We start from the raw sequence: 26,714 nt of genomic DNA, 5'->3' as shown, positions 1-26,714 counted from the left end.
CTTTTTTTACTAAACAGATGCCGAGTAATAATCTATTTCAAAAATACGTTAAACAAAAACCACCTTGGACACTTTCACATGTCATATAAATAATAATGGTTGTGCGAATATGCAGCACACCACTATTGCAAGTTCCTGTGCACGTTTAAACGTCTGTGGATTACAGCGGTAGCGCTGTTGATTGCACTGCCTCTAGCGACCAACGCTTCTTTCTCCCACACCTGTTCTCCTACGCTTAAATGGTCAATGAACGTCTGACGACTCCTTCTTTCAATTCAGGAAAGGTTCAGAATACGTAGGTGCTGTCTATTTCAGTAGTATTTCTCAAAATGTCTCCAGATAACATTTTCAAGGCTCCCGTGTACCTTATGCCCCAGCAGGAGACGCGCATGCGGCTGTTTCTAACGTAGGTGGCATTTTTGCTGATTGCGAAAATGGCTTGTGCGGAATAATTACTTGTATCAAACGCATTGTCAGATGAAGCTGTAGGGTATACTGAAAGTGTGCAAAGATCAGTCGTGTGATTCGCAAGCGGGTGCGATAACGCCGAATTGGGTTGCTCGATACACATACTAATCAGGCTGTACTTTGAACTGCAAGGTTTCATCCCTGAACACAACAGGTGAGTGTGAAATTGAACAACACACATACATATAGAAGGCAAGCTAAGCAATCTTCATGTAAGGCTCTTGTCGCAACCACTGGTATAGGGGTTGCTCATAACCGTCATCTGATGGTCTTAGCGGATTCGGTAGCATCATGAGAGTCTGCATGCGGATAAAAATTGCAGCAGCTGCACACTAGCGGTGGCAGGCCTGAGACAACAGCGCATCCGGGTGGTCCTCGTGGCTTCTCTTTATGTTTCTGCTTTTCTCGGTGCATATTTAATGCTCTTTCTCTCGGTTTTCGTATCGCTTTGTTGTCCCCGTTTCTTTGTATGCCTTTGTATGTTTTTTCTATCTCTCTCTACATTTTTTGCTTCCTATTTCTGGCTCACTGTTTTTTTTCTCTTTCTGTCTTGCTCTATGTTTGTTTTTCTATCCTTTTTTTGTCCCACTACAAGTTGGTCAGCCTGGTGTAAGCCAACCTTATGGCAATGGGAGGAATGTTTAAGCGAAAGGATAGGGAGGTTAGCAGTTCTTAGACTGGCTGGCTACCCTGTATGGCAATGGCAATGGGCTTGTGTGAAGCAGGGATGGGGTGCACGCACGCTGTTCATTATGGCAAAATGACGATAGCTGTGCATCAATGAACGGGGCACAATGTCTAATAAATAGGCGGAGCTGTCAACTGTCTATGGAAACCTGGTTCCAAAATGGCGCGCAAAACTCTGAGCTATATAATATTATTCCGGTATAGAATTTAATATTTCCTTAAAGGTTAGCCAATTGGTAGAAACAGTCATCCATAGGCTTCGACTTGGTACGGCCTACATGAAGCCTTTTCTGTACAGAATATGGAAGCTTGGCTAGCAGTCCTACCTGCTCATACGGAGAAGCACAAGAAGACGTGGAGCAGATCCTTCCACGTTGTAAAAAATTATGGTGTACCTCGAAAGAAACTTTCACAAAACCAAATTCTTCAGATAAACTACCTCCATATATTGCAAAAGTTTGGGGTCCGTGGCCAAAAGAAAAGTTACAAGCCACTGCAGCGCGTGCAGTTGTTCACTTTCCGGAGGAATCAGAAATATCTCAAAAGTACTAAACGAAAAAAGATGTATTATTGTCATTGTCAGCCGGTGTGTTTCTTAGTGATATTTTGGTGTTTCTCAACATTATCTGTGGGGAAACCTATCTAAAAACAGTTAAGTACTTAAGAGACAAGATAACCTTAAACATTTTATTGAACTTTCATATTTTGTGTGAGCCCTGAATTCGCGTGACTACCTGTGTTTTTACAAACTCTGTGTGCTGTGGACACGTTTCTATGTAGTGTGTACACATTTCTGTCTGGTGTGGACACTCAGTATTGAAAAACGTGAACCCATTGCGTAAGCGTTGTGTTATGTACATATGTATAGCCCTGTGTTTGCTACAAAATATCCCTTCCGACCTTTGTGCAAGAGAAGCATAGTAGGCGGCGCCATGCACTGGCACCAACCTCTCCTTATATAGATTTATTTTAAAAAACAATAAAAATGGACACACGTTGACGCAGTACTTGCAACCGATGCGCTACTAGGAGGACGGTTAGATATCATTGCTCGAGCGACACGGGAAGTAATCTTGCTGAGTGCTGGTAAGAGCTGTACATGGTTAGGCGAAGCAGAAAACTATCCGCCACGAGAAACGATAACGGTCTTCATTGGCTGCACCGTCAATTACATCGTTCTCACCCAAGTTCGCATGCCATTGGGAAAGTCATTAGTCAAGTCGTTCATCCCTTCGCGGCCGAGCCGCCGTGCACACACGCAGCACTTTAAACATACAACTACAACCTCCATAGGGGGAGGGGGGCACGCATCATACGCACGCCCGAACAGCAAAAAACTTTCTTTGAGCAGCGCTGACAGCTGATTGGTAGGAGAATACAGCGTAAAGAAGAGTGCCGGACACGAGACAAGAAAGATGACAGGAGTTTGTGCTGTCCTAACTTTATACCCTTTAGGAGAATGCCTGTGCATCTGGCCGATGCAGAATTCCAGAAACGCGAACAGGCCTAGGTGATGATTTGCAAGCAGCAGCTCCATGCAGAGTTTTCGGCAGCCTTCCAAGCCGAAGGCAGGCGAGAACGTCCAGCCCATGGTCCAGCCGATGAAGCGCTATGAAGCGTCAACGTGGCAAAGGCGATGGTGGAGATGGTGGTAAACTTTTTATTTTGAAATGAACTAGAGAGTTCTTGTGCGCCCGAGTGGCAGCCCCTAGTCAGGGATGCCAATGGAGATCACCGCTGCGCAGGCGCGTGCCACCAAGGAGCTTTGCGCATCCAAGGTAGAGGAACCGAGCAGTTACTCCTCGCAAGCCTCTCTAGATGGGATTGGAAATGGGGGTGAGAAAGGAAGTGGAAAAGCAGGACACGAAGACACAACGTGAAAGGTTCCTGCTAACACTTGACAAGTTGGACACGTGCCAGAGATTTTCGGTATGAAGGGCCGGGCGACCGTGGCACTAAGAAAAGTGTTAGTCTGAAGGCGGCGTAGCACTCGTTCGTCCGCTTTCGCCAGACTGCGTGCGGCGCCAGGTTAAAGTTGACGTGAACTGTGGTAATATCCTAGGATATCACAGTAGCGTGTGACAATGCAGTTCCCAGGATCCGACTCAGGACGTGGAAGGGCAGTAGCCTGGAGGAGGGAAGCGCGGGCAGCGGCATTTGCCGCTTCATTGCCAGGAAGACCTGCGTGGCTTGGAGCTCATACTATTCTTACAGTGAGTGGTATAAAGCGCCAGGAAGCGGCTTCATGAAGATGAGCAGCCAATGAGGTGATAGAACCCTGAATGTATTGAGAACAGGCTGAGTGCGAGTTTGTTAAGATAATGTGAGCAGTGTGATGGGAGGCAGCCAAAGCGATAACAACCTCCTCTGCATGAGGTGCACTGTCGGCTCTAAAGGAGAGGCCATCGACGTGGTGGTCCTCTTTGATCACAGCGGCCATGTAATGACCTAAAGTAGAATGGCCCGAGACGTCTACATAGAATATGCCGGGGTGATCGGAGTGATGCGCCTGAAGGGCTGCAGTACGCGCTTGCCTACAAACGGGGTGTTGTTCAGGGTCCATGTAACGAGGAAGTGGCTCCACCCATAACTTCTAGCGCCATAGTTCCAGTACTGGGGATTGAAGGACCGGGTCAGTGATTGTGTTGAGACCAAGTCAGTGGCAAAGGTGAGAAGACGTTCGCCGGGGCTGACACCCGCATTCAGCGGTATCTTCTTGAGCAGCACTTTGGCTCTGCAACTGCCTGTGGCTGCACGTGTCAGTTACGTGGTTAATCATCTGTACGAAGTGCTTGGTCGGGAAATTTTCTTTTTTTATATCGACTAATGCGGTTTATCAGGTCGAATAGCGTTTCTTCCTAATAAAGCTTTCCCTAATAATGCTTTACCTAACCAAAATTGAGTGGCTAGTATGGTCATCATTTTGTATAGTGCGCTTGTTACTCGCCACCTCCCCCCCCCCCCTCTATAACATGAACCAGCACCAGCTGGCTGCTGTTTTCATCAAAGTAAGGTAATTATTTAGGATTACTTGATTTTTATTATAAACAATAAAAAGTCAGGTGATTACGCGAAAATAAAAATTTCAAGGAGTCAGAATGTAGCCGTGGCACCAACCTGAAGCATTTAACACTAGACATAGTTATAAAAAATAGCGAATTTCATCCAATGTCATACTACTAACGGCAAACCTGACATGATCGATTATGTTTAAGCCAACGGCAGAGCCTCGAACGACGAACCGAATGCATCTGAGAATAGCGGTTGAGTCTGAAGAGGACAGCGGCTGTGAAGCAGTCTAAAACACAGCGCCAAGCCTACGCTGAGTGTGAAGCACTGTCACAGCGAAAGCGAGAAGAGCGGCCTTTAAGAGCCTTTTTAAAACACTGTTTGGGTAGCTGCTGCAAGGACACTTGCAGGGTAGCCACTACGCCACTAATCACTGCGTAGTAGACAGGCATTCACTATGCCATCTTTCATCATTTTTTCAGAGAAGCGGGGTGCCTGCTGCACATTTGAAAGAAACTTTCTGCATTTTTTGTGTGTTGTAGCTGACGACGATGAAAAGTTATGCCAGAAGCTTTTATAATTCCCACAATCTCCCAAAGTAGGTATGCGCCACAGTATATAGGTAAACAAAATCAAGCTTTAGTAAAAGCTTACAGCATCGCACGGCCCACTCATTACGCAAATCGCATTGTGTGAAACCTGGTTGTTTCTTTGCTGTTCTTAAACTCTTTATTACTCATAATTACGCGATTCCTTTCCCGACATCAAGCCTGCCTAAGGCAAGTTTGCGAACAAGTTAGAAGTGCCGGCGTGGTTTGGTGGTAGAGTTCTGGGCTGGCACGCAGTGGACCCGGGTTCGAATCTCACTGTGTCTTCAACGTTTTTATTAGAGTTTTTCTTCTCATTTCGTGCGATATGGGTTACGGACACCGGCTGCGGACCACTACGGCACTACGTGTGACCGATGTTGTGATATCATAAGAGCTTTCACTGTAAAACAAACCGGTGTGATAGACGCCAATCAACAATGGGGAGGTTACCTTTAGAGAACACGACGCAATCAGTTAAAAATGAAATTAGGATACAGCGCGTTGAAAATGTGTAAATGACAGCAAACATTAAAGATACATGGGAAAACCCGCATAAACACACTGGTGCATCCCACGGAACGTCCGGTCAAGCAAACAGCAGGACTTCTTTGCCGGAAGCTTTTCCAAGACAAGCCCTCACCAAACTCACGGCCACGAATGACATGCCCTTAACTTGTACACTTTTCCGGAATATATCGACGTGCGCCTTTGCCTCGTGTCAGTCAAGCTAAGCTGGTTCATCACTGCACCATAGCTGCTGAAGAACAGATAACAAACTTTTCTTGCTCCCAAGTGGGCCAGTGAATGACAGGCGATCATCTGGCACTGCAAGCGAACGGGCACTGACCGCAACAGAACGTAGTGCTGTCCCTCCGTTAAAGAATCATCGCACTGAAATGACCTTCAGAGTATTCTCACACTCGAATGACGCACACTTCACCTGTATGATTGGTCGTTATAGGTATGCCCTCTTTCCTCTTTCTTCATTGCACATTCATTCTATCTTGCGTTTGCTACTCCCCTCCTTTGTGCGTTCATTTTTTTCTCAACTGAGTACTGACGCGTGCACGCACTGAACACGCCTTTGTTCTCTCTTTTTTGTCGAATAATTTTTGTAAAGGTCATTTTAGAGCAGAAGCTGTCTCTCCGCGGCCGCTCCGTTATAGAGAGAAAAAAACACATTTATGCTGAAGGTTCACAAGCTGTTAGGAGCACTAGGGTGAAGCTTCACTGACACCCCTCAAGGGGGTGAGTGTAGGATGTAAGAGCGTTTCTCAGAAAAAGGTTTTTTTGCCCAAGTTCGCAACCCAGGTCTTCCATGTGAATTCACTAGACCGAGGTCAATAACGTTCAGACATATTCGCTTTGACAAAGTGCCAAAGCCAGTATGACAAAGTGTTGTATGGAACCGCATTCTCGGAAATCAGGGATGCATATGGTCCTTGAGTGTATTTTGCGCAGTGCAAAGGAATCGGGAAGAGATCTCATTTGTACTTGCTTAAGAGTGCGCTTTCATTTCTCGACAAGCTATCGGTGGTTCTCGAAAGTTCTCCTCGGGCTTTCCGGAGGGTTTTCAGGTGACCCATTTCCTCCTGTTGGCCATGTGCACCCTTCGTTCTCGGCTTATAAATCTCAGGCGAGCCCTGGAAAGTCTTCGAACAGCAGGCTATTGATTCCTCAGCGTGGATTCATGCGTTGCCCAAGCATTAAGTGCGGCTGAGCATCCACTCCAGCTGGATTATTATTGTGAGATTAATATTTTAATATGCAGCGAGCTCATTTAGTACGTTTGGAGTTCCAGAGGCTCCGGAGGATGGCCATAGGGCTTCCTGGGAATCTGTCCTGACCACGATTTCTTGAGGCGTGCTCATGCTGTATGATGACTTGCTTTAGGACCAGTACTTCGGCAATTTCCACGCAAGAATCTTCTTGATGATGTTTCACGATTGTTTGATTACGCGGGCCTGTGGTTGTTAGGACTGCTTTGACACCTTCATATGGTAGATGACACCAACGTGGTGTGAGCTCGGATCACTTTGAAGCTGTCGGCGGCATGCATGAAAGGCGTCTTTCAACATGCCTTTTAGTTCGCGTGTGTTTTGGTGTTGTGTAACGTCGATATTCCCTCCAGACATGAATTTTAATGAACTGTCTGCAAATGCGAAAATTCACATGAACTGATTCCAAGACACTTATTATCACACTCCAAAAAAGGAAACGAAGGAATGTGTAGTTCGGCGCGTGTATAAGTAATATTGTTTATTAGCGTGTATATAAATAACTATTTATTCTACAATCCTTCAGCTTCAATGATTTTAGAAACAGAATGGAATACAAGCCCGAAAAAATATGCAAATTTTGTTTTTATGTTATAATCATTTCGAACTCTTGATGCTTTCCTGGAAAACAGCACGTCGAACGATAGTCGAAGATGGTAGTGTCTTCAGCAAAATGACACTTCACCGTAGTGGCAAAATGACACTTCACAGTTCGAAGTTGCCAAGTGGTAGGTTTGATCTGTTCTTGCATAATGTGTATTACACTAAGGTTTTTGTATAAACAGTTGCATCTATTTGCATCTATAAACAGCTGCTTCGTAGTGGTGTTTCTTCCAGACTTTAGTGGGCATTCTTATTCGCCAGCGTTATCTGTTGTGCACCCAAGCATGATAACAACCACAAAGATTACATGCGCAAGTGTTTTGATAAGGCCGACTGCGTTCTCTCATTCTGTGAAGCGGCCATTGTGTGGTGCTAACACTTGCTGAAGTACCTGTTTTATGGCTTTATAATAGATGAAATATTTTTAAAAATATATTTCCTGCACTAAACATCAAATATCATTGTGTGAATGAGCGTTTTTGATGTGTTGATGGCGTGTTGTAGGAAGGTCTGGGCTGCTTGCTTGGTGAGTTCAAGATTCTTCGTTGCGTTATTCCCACCATACTTTGTGTGGTTGTGAGGAACGTGCACCAAGGCGTGGTATTGTGGATAACTGATGACTATGACCTCATAATGGTCCCTGTGTGGAGTTTGTGGCAATCAGTGGTTTTCCTTGGTGGCTGGCAGTATAGCGGAATACTCCGGCTTGTGGAAGCTTGGATTCCTCTGTAGTAATGGTGATCCCCTTCCATATTCGCATCGACGTCTGCTGAGACCTCTGCTGCGGTTACCATTGGGGGTGCATGAACTACTAGTATCCTGCAGGGGTGGAACCAACTGCACCTGGGCAAAGCCGAGCTTGGTAGAGACGGCCAGCCTTCTGGGATTTCGCTGAGCAGAGAATATTGTGGCACAAGGGCTGAATCATTGGCTGTGTTGTGGAGTTAGGGACTGAGAGTTTCCCTGAAGTAGTTTTCGGATGTCGGAAAGTGCCTGTGCTGGCCACAATAACAGTGCTGTTCGCATTTGTGAGGTTGCTCACAAGCTACCTGCTCGGTAGGAAGTTTTTTTTTTTGCTGCAATGAAGAGAGTAGGCAAAGATCTGCAGTTGCTGCAGACGTCGACCCTGTGTGCGAGGTCCCGGCAGCTGGAGCGTGGAGCGACTCTTCTTCTCTCCGTACACGTGCTATATACGCAGTAGCGAACCAGCGCAGGATCAGGAGAGTACTTCGCCTTCTACTATTACCAGTGCGTTGTTTGGAGTACCCTACCTACGGAAACAGGTGAAAGTTCTGCCTTGTACTGAGAGCTCACTTTTGAAGTGTCTTCCGTGATGCCAAGGGACCAATTCCAGAAAGCGAAATGCTTCGTGATCGTCACAACTTTTCATTCTAGTCACCCCATACAACTACTCGTAACAGAACACGCAAAAAAAAATGCGGCGATGGGGCATGTAGAGAAGAGAGAACCAAGGTTCCCCTCAACTAACGTGAAATCTCGGCAAGTGTGAAACATGCAGTGTTCACGGGTCTAATCAGAGCCCACAGTTCACTATGATTAGACACAGAGACCCGCAGTCCATTTTAGTTCACGCGCACGCTATGAAATATTTATTGTTCAACTACGGGCTAGAGAAATCTCCCGCCGGCCCTACATTGCAGTGCTTGTATGCTATATGGGACGACCGGCGAACAGTTTCGCAGTGTGAGCAGTCGGTTTATGCGATGAAGAAACTCACTAGCAAACGCAACCTGGGACGCATTTTATGTCGTGAAAGTCGTTTTCATAGTCAACGCGCACCGTTCGCCTTTCTTTCTCTCTTTCGCCGCGCGGCGAGCACTCTCTCTTGCGCTCCGACAGCAGCGCCGTCCCGACAACAGCAGCAAGCAGCATATGAAGAGCAAGCTGGCACGCCAACACCCTTAGGTGCTTCGCCCCTTAAAGAGAGGCCAGGTCTGCACCGAACGTGCAGCGTGGTTACAGCGAAAGCAGTAAAAGCGGTCATTCTAGATCCCTTTTTGAACTTTCTTCGCGGTCATTCTAGAGCCCTTCGATAAATTCAACACTTTTGCGTGCATTTGTTTATCAGAATGTCGGCGGCCCTGCTGTATCCACAGCGTACTCTGAATGTGCTCCTCCCACCCGGGAGTTTCTGATATATACCGCCAAAAAGTATACCTATCAGGTCCTCCTATAAGCTGATTGCCTAGTGTCACAGAACGAGCGCTAAACAAGAGCGCGCCGCCAAATCCTTGCGACAACGGGCGGCAGAAACGCCGCGAGGTAAAAAGAAAAAAAAAAGAAAGCCAACATCCAGGGCTCCCGGGCGCGCGCTCTCCCCGCAGAAGCACGGCTTCGCAGACGATCCTCCTCACCCCACATCGGCGGCCCAGCAAGACCGCGATTTTTCTAGAACGAAGGAGGCGGGGTCAGACCGAGTGAATCATCCTCCGGAGAGGGCAGTCGAACCGTCTCGTGCCTCTCCCCAGCCTTCGCTGCGTATCGCGCCGACGAAATGACGAGAAATTTCTGGAAGGTGGCGCGGAAGGTATTTAATCGAGCGGCCGAGACGAGAAAGCAGGAGAAGACGGAAAGTTAGCGCCGGAGCGCGTAGGAATTCCGCCGTGTAGTCGGCGAAGGTTCTGCCCGTAGTGACAGAACAGGAGGAGACGGAAGTGAGCGCCAGAGTGCGTAGAGATTCCGCCGTGTAGTCGGCGAAGTTTTGGTCCGTAGGGACGGCTCGAGCTACCGGCAAGAGCGTGGGTTTACCGCTATCGAGCGAAGACGCGGGCAACAGCTGCGTGTGTGAAGCCGACGGATTTCCGGCGAAGAAGCTTGAAGCTTGGAGAGTGGCCGTTTGAGGACGCAAGGTTTCCTGGAAGAGAAACTTCGAGAGCTGCGGAACGACAACAACGCTGGACTTTGAGTGAGTGATTCTCGGAAGAGTATCATTCAGACTTTTGTTCCAAGGACTTTGGACTGAATAGGTTTTCTATCTCTTTAGTCCTTAAGTGTCTTGGTTGTTCAATGCATGCGACTGCATTGTAGTGCGTATTGTTGTCTGTGTCCGTTGTTTTGAGTGTGGCTGATTGTATTGTGTAGTACGTTGATTGATTGGTTTGATTGGTGACATATTGTATGCAACTATTGTGGAGTGTGCATTTTTGTGTATTGTTTTCGATCTGCCATTATTGAGAATATAATTTGTTTGTTTATCAATACTCGGCTCTGTCTTGTTCTTTGGGCCACAGCCGGCGTCCGCTGGCGCGCCAAAAAGGACCACTTCTAAATTGTCCACGCTTTCGTGGTGCGGTTCGGGGAGCCGATATTTCGGCTCTTGGAATTAGCCCGGCGATCGCCTCCCTAATAAACGGGACATGTGTGACACCTAGCTGTTTGGTTTTGACCATGCGACCAATGGACTGTGTTCTTTCGTGACTATATATTTGAAGGGTGACGAGTAATAAAATTCAGTTGAAAGTTCGCACTTGTCCCTGTCCTATCTTTTCTGTGTTGTTGTCTGCATTTGCGCACACCTGTTTACCCTGAATTATGAACCAACGCGCCAAGCTACAAGTTATACATGAATTGTATGTGTGTGCAAAATAGGTTGAAATATCAGAATATGTCTTGTTGCACCCCGGTGTCAATAGGTAGATCTGAGTAAATGCCTGTGTTCCTTCTTCAGGGCTGTTCCAGTTCATAATCCGGGCTGTTGTCAAATGTTGGCTATGCTATAGATTATATACAACAGCGTTCTTTACCGTAATGGTTCATTACGAAGCAATTTCGGTTTAATGCGGGTCGTATCGTTGAGCGATATATTTTGCTGCCTCTGTAGGATTAATAACGCTTGCACGTTAATATCGAGCCATGTAAGTGGACATGGAAGTCAGCAGAAATCTGAAGAGCAATCGCAATGTACATTCTATGCTGCATGCCACCTGTCATACATAATAAAGTAAGAACTCGAACCGCTACTAAATGAATGAAAAACTGATGCATGGAGACCCAATTGCACCCGTTTTACTTCAAAACAACTGGGTTAAGAATAAAAAAAAGAAATGCAAATTCAATGCTCGTCTTTCTTTTGTTAGATGTTCTCATTAATATTGATTAAGAATAGAAATACAAAAAACTTGCATTATGAAGTAAAATAAAGTAAATATTAATTTGGCTAAAATGAACCCGTTCAAAGCGAAGTTCACACTTTCGACAAATTCTGGTACAAATTTCAAAATAAATGTTGCTTAGTGGACATATCTATATTCCGTAAGGCGCGCAAGGTTGGGGCAGCGTCCAAGTTTGTGCTTCAAAGTTCTTGTTGAAACTAGAATTTCTTTCCAGGTATTGCCAACATGAGGACCTCAAGCGGCGTAGCTTCTCTGATATTATTTCTGGCATATGGTAAGTTGATCCCCTATACCAGAGCTACGCAAGACGTTTTTGTGCACATTATCCCAGTGCTTTAACTGGCAGGTGTTTATTATTTTCAATATCTCATCGAATCAAGATAGATGCACATTCTGTGACATAAGACAATGAATGAGGAAGTTATAAGCTTTGGCTTTACAGCGTAGGAAGAAAATCATGGTTCTCACGGCATAGTGCTGTAGTGAAGACATTGTGTCATTCATTTTACGCATGCCATTTTTCCTCAGCCAGCAAAACGTATTTTCAACAATGCAGTTTTATATGACCAACCTATAAAGGTCGAATAAATATTAATTTGGCAAATATATTACGCGCACACAACTTCGCTAATGCGGGTAATTAATAACATTGGCTGGCTTCATTAAAAAGTTAGAACAAAGTACAGTAAAGTAATATTGCCTTCGTTATATCCCCATGTGCGATGATGGTGTTTCATCGCTGACTGTACTGGTACATGCATCATTCAAGCAATGTTAGTGACATCTTGATTTTCAATTTATATTCTTCGGATTCCTGCACTCATCCTCCATCACTTCAGTAGGCCAACATCATTTACAGATGAATTAAAGCATTGATAACGTTGTCTTAGTTTTCGCACGCAAATATGTGCCCGCAAAATGCACCCAGGAGTACAAGGAGGAGGAGGAGGAGGAGGAGGAGGAAGAGAAGAAATGAAAGGCAGGGAGGTCAACCAGGCGCACGTCCGGTTCGCTACCCTGCACTGGGGGAAGGTGGGAGGGGATTAAAGGAGAAGAGAGAGAGAGAAGTGAATGGCAACGTGTGTGTAGATGTGACCTTGTTCATCGCACGCTTATAAGCGGTCGCGTAGTCCGGTTGTCTTAAGAAAACTTAGCAATGCCCGCGTCGCTTTGCTGGCCAGCGACGCGTAGAGCCAGGAGCCAAGGATTTTCTCTTCGGAAAAAGGTCTACTGTCTAGTGTCTCTAACGTTTCGCGTAGGAAGTTGCGTTCGCTCGCAAAACGGTCACATGAACACAGTAGATGTTCTATTGTCTCGTCAGTGTCACACGATTCACATCGGGAGCTATCCGCCATTCCTATGCGAAAGGAGTACACCTTTGTAAAAGCTACTCCTAACCACATGCGGCACAGTAAAGTTGCATCCTGGCGGGAGAGGTCTGATAGAACATGAAGCTTTCTCGATGGGTCCAATTTGTGAAGGCGGTGCTTCCTGACACTGGGGTTACTCAGCCAAGTTTCCGACATGGTGTTAGCGAACGAGTAAAGGCCCCTTGCAGCGTCGGTTCTCGACAATGGAATTGGGGTTGTCTGGGCGTCCGCGTGGGCGGATCGGGCAGCATTATCAGCAAGGTCATTACCGACAATACCACAATGTCCCGGTAACCACTGGAACACCACGTCATGTCCTTTCGATAAAAATTCGTGAATCACTTTTCTTATTTCATTCACTAGTTGTTGATGCTCCCTTTGTCGTAAAGCTGATTGCAAGCTCTGAAGGGATGCCTTGGAGTCACAGAACACAGCCCATTTTTGAGGCCAGGCTTCCGCGATATAAACTATAGCGGCACGTAAGGCGGCAAGCTCCGCTGCTGTGGATGTTGTCCTATGCGACAGTTTGAGCTTTATAGTGACCTGGTACGGCGGGATGACAACAGCACCTGTGGAGCTGTCAGCCGAGACCGATCCATCGGTGTAAATGTGGGTCCTCTGGCCGTATTTTTCGTTGAGTAGCGACAATGTCACCTGTCGTAGGACCACTGTTGAATGATGGCTCTTGTTTGTTATTCCCGGAATAGTGAGGCACACCTGTGGTTGTTGTAGGCACCATGGAGGTGACGCTGGTCTTGTTGCTGGAGTGAAGCCCAAAGGAAGGCATTCTCTATGGGCAGAAATAATCTTTGAAAACATCGCTTGTGGTCTTTGAAGTGGCAACACTGCAACATGGTGACCAGGAACTCGGCAGAGGTGTCTTATGTGGGCTCTCAAATTGTCAGTGGGGATGTATGTTTGAATTGGATGCTCTCTTGCGATCGTAATTGCCCCGTATGTTGAGGTGCATCGCGGCAATCCTAAGCACACGCGTAGTGCTTGTCCTTGCAGACTTTCGAGGGTGCGGATGTTCGTCTTGCACGTACTTGCCAGTAACGGCAAGCTGATGTGCAAAAATCCCAGAAACAGTGCCCTGTATAGCTGCATCATTGACCTTATCGATGTGCCCCAAGATTTTCCCCAGAGGAACCACATTATATGGACGATGGAAGTTAGCCTTCTCTTCAGGTAATTGCAGTGGGCACTCCACGAAAGGTCCCTGTCAATAATCACACCCAGGAAGTGATGGTTCTTCTGGTATGGAATATTTTGTCCATTGATGGTAACGGGTATTGTGTCATGACTTTGCGAGTAAACGTAACCAATGCACATTTCTCCGTTGAGACGGAAAGATCTTGCTTGCGGAGATATGAGCATGTCAGGGTGGCAGCCTGCTGGATTCTTGCACGTACTTGTAGACGAGTTACAGCCGAAGTCCATAGACAAATATCGTCAGCATATATGAATATGAGGATAGTACTTGGCAAAATTTCACGCAGTCCAACCATCACGAGGTTAAATAAAGTGGGATTTAATACGGCACCCTGAGGGACGCCACGGGAGGTATAGTAATTGGTGGTAGGTCCATCTGAGGTTTGCACAAAAAAAAGACCTTCTCTTCAAATAATCCTGGATTCATTGGAACATCTGACCACCGATTCCAACAGCTTCCAACGAGTGTAGGATGGCTTCATGTGTTACGTTATCATAAGCCCCTTTGACGTTGAGGAAGAGTGCCAGTGGTATGCGCTTGAGGGTCTTTTGTTGCTGGATAAATGTTGTGAGATCAATCGCGTTGTCAAGGGATGACCTACGTCGCCGAAAACCCGTCATGCAGTTTGGGTATACGTTGTAGCGCTCGAGGTACCATTCTAGACGTGTAAGTATCATACTTTCCATGACTTTTCCTACGCAACTTGCGAGGGCAACGAGGCGAAATGATGTCAAATCAAATGGTGACTTTCCTGCTTTGAGTAGTGGCACAAGTCGACTTATCTTCCAATCCTGGGAACAATGCCCACCTGCCACGAGTGGTTGTAATAGCTTAACAATGGTCCCCTTGCCTCCTGTTGAAGGTTGGCTAGAGCGGCGTAGGTGATGCCATCGGTTCCTGGTGAAGATGATCGTCGGGAAGCCGCCAAAGATGCGTCAAGTTCTTCTATAGTGAAAAGATTGTCCATTTCGGAGATGCGGGGTTCAGAGATAACACTCCTAATGATGCCAGCGGACAGGGCGGACACACCAGCGATTCGCGTACGAAACTCATTTGCCACTTCAAGTTGGTTGTGGCTTAAATGTAGGGCTAAAGCCATGAAAAGATGTCTTTGTTGGGGAGCCGAGCGCAGGCCACGAATAGTGCTTCAGATGCGTGACAACGGCTTTCGGGGATCCAATGATTCGCAGAATGATTTCCAGCTTTCCTGTTCAAGTTTGTCTAAACGTCGTTGGAATTTCTTCTGTATGCGTCGTGCCAGCCTCAAGTCGCATATTGCTTTCGTCCACCTGTATCTCCTTTCCGCCCTTCGGCGAAGCGCGCACAGTTTTTCCAGTTCAACGTCGAAATCTAAACACTTGCCAGTGAACGGGAGGAGACAGGAAGCTTCCCTCATTGCCTCTTTGATGACATCCTTCAAGTTCTGGTCTGGGTCTTCATGGCATGTATTTTCTATGAGTCGCTGAAATTTGGACCAAACAATACTTCGTGTTGTGGTCTTAGGAGAGGAGTTAGTAAGACCCCTCATTCGCATATAAGTTGGAATGTGGTCACTCCCATGCGTTTTGATGTCTGAAAACCAGTGCACTTGCGACCGGAAGTTTCTGGATACCAGAGTCAAATCGAGGCAACTGCTGTACGTAAGGCCCCGCAGCTATGTAGGACTGCCTTCATTTAAGAAACACAGGTCATGCTTGGAGGCGAATGACACGAGGTTTCTTTCTTTAGCGTTGATCGTCAAACTACCCCAGATTAAGTGATGTGCATTGAAGTCTCCAGTTATAACCCACGGGCCCGTAGTTGTTGTCAGTCTGTCTCGTAGTCGGTGTTGTTCAAATTGTCCGGATGGTGATATGAAGACACCAATGAGTGTGAATGACACTTTTTCCTTTTTAACAGGTAAGCAGGCATATTGATTGTCATCATGCGGTTGAACTGCGTGATGCACATATGTGAAGTCTGTGCGAGTGTAAACGACCACCTTGCTGCGTTCCTCGCACGTTGAAGAAACGAAAGATTCATACCCTGATAGTTTAGGAGGTTGTTGCACGTTTGGTTCGCATATACTTATGTTAGGAATACGATTCATGAATATATACTGACGGAATGAAGAGATGCGAGATCTCAGGCCTCTCGCGTTCCACTGCATTATCGATGCTTGTCGGACCTCGTTGCGGAAGGAGAAAATTGGTCGAGCCATGGTTGCTACTGGAGACTTGCAAATACTGGGCTTAGAGCATCCAGTACTTGTAGTGCGCTCTGAGTGAGTGGATACTTCAGGCTGCTGCACAGCTTTCGCATGGCATCCAGCAGTGTTCGGAACATTTTGATTACTTCTGCGTCCTCCTCAGGCAGCTTGTCAGCGGTTGGCTGGAGTGATGTGACTGTCGATGTGCGCTTGGAATTCGCAGGTGGCTGTGATTTCGGCAATGAAGGCCAAACTGATTCATCTGCAACAGTGCTGCTCGTTGCTTGTTGACCGCGCTGGTTGCCTTTGGTCTGGGAGGCAAGGGCGGTGGAAGAGAAGGGTGGTTGAGTGGCGCTTTCTATGCAGCGTCTGCGGCATTCTTTGATGAACTGCGGCGACGATGACGCCTCTTTTGGACGGTCCTGGCAGCCTCTCGATGCGACAAATTGTCTCTGACCATTTGTTTCAATACCACTATTTCTCTTTGGATTTTGGGGCATTCTTTTGACGAAGCTGCATGTGACCCATGACAATTCGAGCATTTGAGGGTAGTTGCTTCGCAGTCATCCGCAGAATGGGCTTCCGCGCAACACAGTCCTATTTTTGCATACGCTTATCACGTGGCCCATCTTCATGCACTTATAACACCGTAAGGGCTTCGTTACGAAAGGTCGCACAGAATGCCGAAAATGGCCCACCTTTACGTGTGAAGGAAGAGAGTCGCCCTTCAACATGATCTTCAAGCAGCGTGAGTTTCCCAAACGGACAAATTTTGCGATGACGCTGGCTTCATTTGCCGGTTTGACCAGAACATCGAAGGTGGAGCTGGGAATGGCAGTATCCACATCGTAGATGACTCTAGTGACGACGTTAGAGCTCACAGGAATGTAGGAGCGAACTTTCATTCCCCCCAGCTCGTTGACGTTGCGCAGTATATTAAGTGCCGCAGCTTGTAAAACGTCGATGGCCAATACGTTCTTACGCGTGTTCACTCTGATGTCTGTGATCTCGTTTAGCACGAATCCTTCCAGCATCACCGAAACAGATTGCCTGTCGAGGCACTTCATGTTACCGTCCAGTAGATCGGGGACAAAAAGGATAGTGTTTGTCACGGGTCTCCTTGGCACTCTGTCGTTCAACGTACTCGATGACGAAGATGTTCTGACATTCCGCTTCTTCGCTTTACGGCTCAGCACCAGCTTAAAATCGTCGTCGTCAGAAGGCTCTTCGATGCTCATTGAGTAAACAAGAGTGCCCTCGCTGTCGTAGTCGTTGTAGAGTCCCGTGCGCTTCCTGGATGCGGCCACCGCCGATGCCGCCGTAACTGGAGGACGTCCGTTGGGGCCCACGTTCATCACCGACGGACACAGATGTGATATTCGCGATGTTCACTTATAATTAGGTGAAAAAAGAGAGCACCTACTGAAACAGTGATCTGCTAAGCAATCACTTCCTCGTCATCTCAGTGAAGTACAAGAGTCAGAAATACAAGAGTCAGAAGTACAAGAGTCATGAAATGGTCAAGCGGCTTCTTTTCTGTAATCAAGCACACCTATTCACCCGAATCAGAATGCCGTGCACATTCCAATGGTAGAGCAGCACACAGAGAAGCGGGATACATTTGCTCATGTAAACCTAGAATAATAAACTCATTAGTATGCACATACATACAGATCCGTAAAAGTTGACTATCAAAAATATAACACAGAAAATCTTCTAATGAAAAAAATGTGAAGTTACACAAAAAGTATGAAATGTTATTGTGATCTCATACTGTCTCTTTTATTTGCAGGACTTGCATTTTCAGCTAAGCACAATTTAAAACAGCGGCATCAAAAGTTTTGCCAAGGACCGGTGAGTTAATCATAAAATAAGTGGAATTTTCGAAGCACATGCAGCAGAAAAAACAGCTTTACGGGACAAATTAAGAGGTACGTGCGTCAAAAAATTGTGGATACTGAAAGGGCTCTATAGTGACAGATTTTAAATGGAGTCGACACTTCGGGAGCCGAGTTGCTTGTATGCGCTAAGAAAACTGTCGTTTGTACTCCTCTCACCTCGGCTTGTTTTTTTTTCTTTAAGTCGCGTTGCGAAGGTCTTACCATGGTTATCATTCCAAAGCCCCGTTGGGTAGGATCCCCGTTCCCACTCAGTTTAGAGCAGGACATTCAGCATTTAGGATGCGAAATGTTCTTGTACTACGTCCCCCGGACACGTAAGGGCTTTAAAAAGTGTTTTTAAAATTCAAAACAATTCAAATATAGCAATCTCGCCCCCCCTCCCGACAATCACGTGCTGTTGGGATACTTGGTTGCTCATTTAGAACGCAAACGCACGTACATTGACACACTCACGTCTGCGTGTGTGGATGTGTGGTGTTCTTGTGCTCTCATTAGGTTGTTTTTTGGAAACGAGCAACCAACTAACGCGAGAGCAAGCTATTTCACAGTACACTTATAGCACAGTGGGCCTGTTATGTTACCCATTAGGTTTTGTGTCATTACGTGATGGTGAGCGCTGTACACGCTTGTGCACTTGGGTGTGGGCATGGTCGTGTGTATGTGCTCTAAATATTTTTTAGTAAATGGCAGCCCAGAGCCTACTTTAGGAACTTTATGATGAGAAAGCGCTGCTAATGAGAACATACCATTTCTGAAAGTTGGTTTTTCTTACAGAAACCCCGCGATAATTGCACTTGTTATATAGAAGGACAGAAACAGAATTACCCAGATGGCAGGGCATGTTACGTAAGTATATCGGTAGTAAATGCCACAAATATTTTAATATATTTCTTAGTGACAGCTCATAACAATTGCTATTCCCTAATAATGCGTATTACCGGGAAATATAATACGCTATACTTAAATAAAAGTGCACAGTAGGGGTGCTTCTTGGACAGAGAACACGTTTCTGAAGGTGCTGGCATCAATATGTCGGCAAAATGCGACGAAAACTACATAAGCACAAGTACTATTAGCGTACAAGGTTTATGAAGTGACATAAATTAAGGACGCCACTGCAGTGAACTTACGGTGACGCTCAACATCGCTATACGTGTAGCTTTTTCCTTTGCCCATGTATTGACTTCAGAAGTTTTTTTTATAAGCTAAAGTCTGTGACCAATTGGAGATGGAAGAAATTAAGAGTTATTTCTCAAACAAGAAAGGGGGACAAGAGCCACGTGAATTCCTGCTGTTGATTTTTTTCCCGTTTTTCCTACCTCATTGCGCCCTGATTTCTCCTAAATAAATACTTCCTTCATACCGGTACACTCTACTATTCTAGTAAAACTGTCATACCGGGAATGGAACCTTCGCCCACGTGCTCATGCAGCGCAAACTTTCTGTTGCTACAGGCGACAACGTCGATCATGCCAGGAAACAAAGACATACCACCATAAAAGGTGAAAATGGAATGCGGCAACGTGAGATGAGGAGTGACCTCGACAAAAGACCAGCCCTAAAAATGAAAAAAAGATAATCGCTGAAAATGCCACGATCGAGGGAACATCAGCTTTTGGGAAAACGGTGGATACAAATCAGCGCATAAACACTTTCTAGAAGCGCGTCTTCGAGGGTCCACTTCTCCACGCTCGTCGGCACACTGTTTACCGTGAATTATGGTGCAGCTGCAGCCACTCAATCGCTAACTTATAAAAGCCTCACTTAAAAATGCCCCACTTACCTAAGGGAGTCCTCTTGCTTGATCGCAACTCATCTTCTACAATGACATAACTTTCTACCAGCCTTAGATGAATTACTGTTTGCTTTATTTTCACGCTAGAAATAGCTGATAAACGCAATGTGGGATTGATAAACGTGTACAAATTTTTTTCTTGAACTGCGATGTAATCACCGTATAACGTTTTCACTCATTTGTATTTTAAAGCCAGCTGGGTTCTAGTTATATATGCTCGAACCTTCTGAAGAGACTGTGCAAAATTCTGGCCATATAGTTTGTATGAAGGTCTTATACTTATAAAGTCAAAGAAGTTCAGCAAGCATGGAAATGAAGGGTAATTCATGGATATGGCTTAACATAGTTCTTTAAAGGGGTACGCCGTAGAAAAAAATTCTATGTGGTGTTCTTTTGCTGTTATGTTTTATCGGCTTCTTATTCATAAAATGACCTATCGACGGCTTCAGTGCGCAACAGATAGATATTTAGGCTGCATATTACAAAGCAGTTCATGTCTGGGATATCTGCGATAGTGATCGGCCTGTTGAAACTAACGACATATAGAGAGTGAAACGTCGTCACCGAATTCGACTACTTGTGTGGCTATAAAGTACCGCTTCCTTTTGCACCTCGTTCCCCCCCCCCCCCTCCCCTCTAGCGCGTTTTCTGAGTCCCACGCTGCTCAATTACCAGCAACCAGTGTTATTTATGGCGGACATACCCACAACGTCATGTCTTTTGATCACGCAAAAGCCACACCAGAGTCTTTCAATACTTTTACTCGCCATAAAGCTTCGGCGAAATTTTGATACAGAGACAGGAGCAACTGCTAGGCGCAACTCGGAGCGGCCGCAGCGCTGCCAATGTACGGCACGGGCCAGAGCTGTGAAGCGTAAATAAATGTAACTGTGAAGGTTGAATACGTCTTCAGAATGATTTTAGCTTAAAGAAAAATCAAGAAAGCTCTATTACAATGATATTTAGTGTCGAATAAGACATTAAAGTTATAAATTCGACGGCAAGCTGATTCCACTGTAAGGTATGCACCGCTATAAAAGCATGCTTATTTTGACTTTTAAGCATCTAGTCAACATTTGTGTACAATCCAGAGTTCTTCAATGACTGGTGGTTCTTAACGTGTCGCGAACGCCTCTGAATAGCCACTGCTCCACGCAGACGATTTCACTCTCATTGAAGTGCTTTTGGCACGCATGTACATTTGGGGAAACAAATGTAAAACCACCAACTTCTTGTCATCGCTAGCTTCCACTTTTCCCGCCGATCACTATAGGCAGCGAAAACTCAGAGACTTTTTCATCGTTTCTCTTTTAACCAGATTGACAATCAGGTACCCAGCAGGTATACGGTATCCGTACTGTTATTCAGGCACAGCACACTAGTCTAAATAGTAATCATACGGTGACTATTCACGGATGACACGCCACGACATTATGCATTTACCCCATGGCGGAAACAGCAGCCTGCTGCCCTCCGGTCTGCCCGATGCCTCACGCGGTGATGCAGCGCCGCCCCGCTGGATGAATGGATGAATGAATGTGTTAATCTCTGCCCTTTAGATCAGGTGACGGCTCACGCCACCTTGCCGTAAAGTTAAGTACTATCACTATGCGTTGAAGGATTGAATTTCACTCGCGCCTTGATGGTAGCCACCAATCAGTTAGCCCCCTCCTTGTTATTTCTACCAGTTTAAAGCCCAGTTTGCCTTCACGGTCCCTAAATCCAAATGTTTTGAAGAACTCCGCGCCATTATCTCGGATTATAAGGTGGAGTCCTCAACAGAACATTATGAAATGTTCAGCCGTTTCCTCTTCCTCTCCACACGCACTAGCTAACGCGTTTGTGCCTTCGTATATAGCTCGATACGTCTTGGTCCGCAATACTCCCGTTCTGGCCTCGAACAGCAGAGAACTACCCCGAGAATTATCGTAGATCTTTTTTTTTTTGTAAAATCCTGCTTGAATTTTCGGAAGGTCTCAAGTGATGATTCCTTAAGCATTCCAATCTTCCACATGTCCCTCTCTGTTTCCTTCACCTTCTTCTTAACCGATGATTCCTTTAGGCTTGGTATTCTGTTGTCTAAATACTTGCTTGACAATTTTCGAATTCACTTCTTCCATTTAGTATCAACATTCATCATGAACAAGTAGCTGAAAACTTTCCTAGCCCAACGCTCCTCTCCCATTTTTCTCAATCACTCCTCAAATTCTATCTTGCTGCTAGCTTCCCTGCACTCGGACGATGTCCATCCTATGCCACCCTGTACCCCCCTGATTTGGGGTATTCCCATGTGCTCCCAAAGCAAATCTACCTATGCCGCGTTGTTTAATTTGCAATCTTGCTTGTACCTCTGATTTCATGCACAGTACCACATCACCAATCGTCAAACCTGGGACCGCGACACCTTTCCAAATCCCTCTCATAACGTCATACCTATTGTGGTTCCACACTGCCTAGCTTTTCATTACAGCTGCATTCCTCTTACTCTTAGTCATTACGCATTTTTCGCGTTCCCTTAGGTACTCATTCCCGTTGTTTATCCATACGCCCAAATATTTGTATTTATCCACTATTTTTAGTGTGACTTCCCTTATCTTAGGCTCACTGCCTTCGTTACCATTAAATATTACGATTGCCGATTTTCCCCAAGTGAACTTCAAATTTAACCTATCTCTCTCATAACCACAGATGTCTATCAATCCATGCAGATCTTCCTTGTTGTCAGCTATTAATACTATATCATCTACATAGATCAATGCTGGCAATCACTGTTGAATTCATTTTCCTTGCTTGGCAAAAGAGCGGCTGAAGCCGAGTTGACTCGCCTCTAACTTGGCTTCTAGTCTCTGTAGATACAGCATATATAACAAGGTGACAAGGAACATTCCTGTCGAATGCCGCGTTGTATTACTATAAGGTCGGATACCTGTTCTTTTCATTTTATAGCTACTCTGTTATTTTTACAGATACCTTTCAGAGGATTGATTATTCTATCTTCCGCATCTAGTGTGTCCAGTATTTCCCGCAAGTCTTTTTGAATCACACTACCGTAAGCTCCCTTTATATCTAGAAGTGCCAGCCACAGAGGCCTGTGTTCTTTTTCCGCTATTTCAATACACTGCATCAATGAAAACAGGTTTTCCTCCAACCTGCTTCGTTTATGGAACCTATGTTGTACTTCTCCCAGCACCACCTCATCATCTAGCCATGTCGGTAGTCTTTCCTTTACTATCTGCATCACCAGCCTGTAAACTCCTGATGGCACTGTTATTATACGGTAGTTGTGTATATCAGCTTTGTCCCCTTTTCCTTTAGAGACCATGCTCACCCTGCATAGTTTACACCGATTGGGGGCTTCAATATCCATCATTGCTTTGCTCGCTGCCTCTCTTTAATGTTTGCTTAAAGTTCTCTCCTAGTTTTTTTATTAGCATAATTGGAATGCGAGCGGAGGCCACGGAAGCTGCGGCCTCCACTCGCAGCGCACAAAGCTCTCACATAGAGTTACGGCGAAGCTTCACAGCCAGTAAACGTATTAATGAACTCTGGCCATACTTCTCGCTCCTCACCGTCCAAACATCCTGGCGTACCAGGTCCCGCTTTTCTACACGTTACCATGGCCTTCTTCAATGCCGCCAGAAGGGGCGTAGCCAGGGGGTAACACGCCGGAATGTAGCCCCCCCCCCCAAATTTTCTCGCCATGCCATAGCGAGCAAAAATGATCATTGGGCGTTCCCCCTCCCCCCCCCCCTTCGAAAACAAATGTTCTGCCTACGCCTCTTACCACCAGGGACAATTCGCGGGACTCCTCTCGAACTGAGCTCGCTAGGTCATCGCGGGAACGATGCGCTCAGGCTGGCAACGAGAGGTTCACGAGCTGCCTTAGCCTTCATGAACCCTTCGTGAATACCTTTGGCAGCTCATTCGACAGTGCACTGCTCTCGTTAGCGGACGGCTGACCACTAGATGGCGCAGATGGCAGTTTTAGCATGTACTGCCGTGGTCCGTAGACTTTTGCTCACGTGTGTACAATGAACAATCTGCTTCTGTGAAAACAGGGTTCACTTTGTGTCCTACGTATTCATATGACAGAGGGATCAACCATGTTTCTTTTCCTAGCTACCGAATTTGCATTACATGTTTAGTGATGTGAACCTGTTCTACTGATAAAAGCCTTCACCCTTAGTAATCTGCTTTGTTTCTGAGCCTGTTCTGTCTTTCCATTTCTGCTGGCCCCTGTTACTACTCGATGTATAGGAAAACAATAAAATAATAAGCAAATATGTGGAAACTGGATTATGTTACCTGTAAACCAGTTCTTATTTTTGCAGGTAAAATTCAGTGGATACAATGACGAGTTGGACTATAAGGAAGGAACATGCAAGAGTGAAAGGTGCCTATATACCAACATTTCATACGGTTGTAAACACGTCGACGAGAAACGAAAAAAGCGGGTAAGATAGTGCGAATGTCGCAACTATTCTTATAAGTGTATAGAACGGCAAAATTCGTGGGTGATGTCATAAGTTTTCACCCCGAGTAGCGTTTCTTCTCGTGTTCTTGAGGGCGAAATTTCAAAGCCCGACATGAAACGGTGGTTGTCGGCAAACTTCTCTATACGTGCCATTATTTATCAACCACGTCTACCGGCGGAAATATCCCGCGCAGCCACGATGCCGTGTTTGCCTGGTGCGCGAGCCGAGTACGAGCGACGAAACAAGGCAAGTGCTTGGGCCGGGGGTGTCACAGCCTGCGTTTCACGGTAGTTCTGGCACTGAAGTCTTGATATTCTTGGATGGTTTGAAACAGGTTTTGGTTTGTCTCTTTTGTCTCCGTCTCACATCCACCAAGAAGGCCTCGTTAACCTTTTAGGATCAATAAGCTTCGCTGTTGCCTGAGCTTTACACGGCGTGTAACCTTCTTCCTTCTGTGTTTATTTCCGAAATTGCGCCGAACTGAAATTAATAGATCCATGTCATTTTAAAGCTGTGCCTACCAAAATGAGCATAAATATGTAATGTTGTTTTTGTTATTGTATACATACTAATAATTATGCTAGCAACAAATGCTCTTGTTTTTGCATCAACTTCCTGCAGTATGTTTTCGCTTGTTTTTCTTAAACACCCCACTGCGCGGCGCTTAATGATCTAACATATATCTCATACTTTAGCCCCTTCAGTTTCGAATTATCACGCGCTGTCGAAAACACGTCAAATTCACGTAGCATAATTTCAAAGCACTCAGTATTACATTCCAAGTATAAGAAAATGAAGGAAAACGTTCTTCCGTGTTACTTGTGGTAATTGAAGTTAATGTGTGTGTGACTAATTATATAATTATTCTGGCACCATTCAGCTACTGTACCTGCATCAAAAGAGTCTGCGATTTGGCCCAAAATGCATGCACAGTTTGTTTTTAGGTTACATTTGTTTTGAGAGAATAAAAAAAATACTTTTAACGTTGGTCTTGGAATGCGTCACGTTGAACAGTCGTCAAAAATGGTAGTGCATCCAGCAAAGTGACTCTCTATAGCAATATCCAGCATAATAAAGGTAAATAGTCATCAGCTGTCTACTCAGGAGGCCTGCCAGAATGTGCACACTAAGTTTCAAGTCCTTTCATGAAACACGCGGTCCTTGACATGCCATTGAAGTTGACTTCTTCATTTGTACACATCGTGAATGAAAGGGCTAATTAAAACAGCCGCAGAATGTCCTTGATCCGCCTCCTGAAGTGTCGGTAGGCACTGAATATTGAACGAGTGTTCTGGTTATTTATAAATATAGTGTATTATTCATGAAGATCATTTGCATACTCTAGCTACCCCAATAGCATTTCAGTGAATTACATGCTTGACTACACAAGTTATGTTCTAAATAATTGTAACGGGTCCTTTGATAAATCAATCAACTAAGCTGTCATGTTTAGGAATAGCGTAAAAAGCTCGTTACAAAAAAAATACCGTTGTCGGTGTCCACATTATAAGTAAGGCTGATCGTTTTTATAAAATCTGACCTAAATGTGAAAGGATTGACAGAATCATTAGACGAGTTTTCAAACAGGCAATCAGACTTTTAATAACTACCCTCAATGAGAAATTACTTCAATTAGGGCTTCACAACACACCAGAAGAGCTTATAGAAGCTCAAAGAATCACACAGTATGAAAGACTAACGCAGAGTAAAACAGGCAAAGCCATACTATAGAAATTGGGTATAAACCACGCATATCAATTTGGCGCCAAAAAATATAGTCTGTATGAGATCAGAAAATGTTTATTAATCTTACCGATTCCAAAAAACATGCACCCCGACCATCACAAGGAAAGGAGGGCTGAAAGGGCAAAAATATACATAACAACGTAAAGATTTAACAGAAACAACATACGTGGACGCGGCTGAATAAAAATGAAATGACAACATGACTATTCCACTAGAGGACTACAAAGGTAATCATGAGGTCACCGGCTCGATGAGAACGAGCTTTACAGAAAAGGCGGAGGAAGCATCTATTGTAATGACCATAGTATCCACCTCGACTTCACTAATTGTTAGCGACTCGCAGACGGCTGTGAGAAACTTTGCACGAGGGCGAATATCCCAAATAGCTTTAAGAATACTAGCTGGATGCAAAGACCAACGAACATTAGATATAGTCTGGGCACCCGCTCACTCCTCCTTACCCGGCCATAAGGCTGAACACCACACAGCTCGAGGACTTACAGACCGAGCCTCTGGATTGCCCTGGTCGAGCGGGGAGGACGATGAGAGATTTGAGCGGATGACCACTTACAGAGATATTACGAAGTATTACAGACTAAGCAGGAAAACTTATCCTCTCGTCTACTCGTCATTGAACAAAGAACAGGCGGTGGCGTGGCGCCTACTCCAGACCCATACGTTTCCTATTCCGGTAACAATGAACCGCTGCGTGCCAGAACTTCATCGGGAAAAGTGTAAATTTTGCCACAACAAGGTGG

At 45.4% G+C, this 26,714-nt stretch overlaps 1 protein-coding gene across 7 annotated transcripts in view; it reads left to right on the top strand.

Moving 5' to 3' along the window:
* The first annotated feature begins 431 nt into the window (after positions 1-431).
* LOC119169432 (uncharacterized) overlaps positions 432-26,714 on the top strand; it is a 38,677-nt gene continuing 12,394 nt past the window's right edge. The window contains exons 1-5 of one of the 7 annotated variants that reach the window (XM_075883790.1): positions 432-622; positions 11,483-11,542; positions 17,832-17,893; positions 18,715-18,786; positions 24,052-24,189. In XM_075883790.1, coding sequence (XP_075739905.1) covers positions 11,494-11,542; positions 17,832-17,893; positions 18,715-18,786; positions 24,052-24,189 — 321 coding nt within the window. In that variant the 5' untranslated portion in view covers positions 432-622; positions 11,483-11,493. Of the gene's footprint in view, positions 623-6,073; positions 6,094-7,165; positions 7,261-11,482; positions 11,543-17,831; positions 17,894-18,714; positions 18,787-24,051; positions 24,190-26,714 lie in introns of those variants that run through there. The other 6 variants (XM_075883800.1, XM_075883792.1, XM_075883772.1 and 3 more) reach the window with 6 other exon arrangements.

This window comes from Rhipicephalus microplus, chromosome 2, assembly GCF_043290135.1.
Source record: "Rhipicephalus microplus isolate Deutch F79 chromosome 2, USDA_Rmic, whole genome shotgun sequence".
Lineage (NCBI taxonomy): Eukaryota > Metazoa > Arthropoda > Arachnida > Ixodida > Ixodidae > Rhipicephalus > Rhipicephalus microplus.
This window is presented reverse-complemented; position numbering and strand designations above follow the sequence as displayed.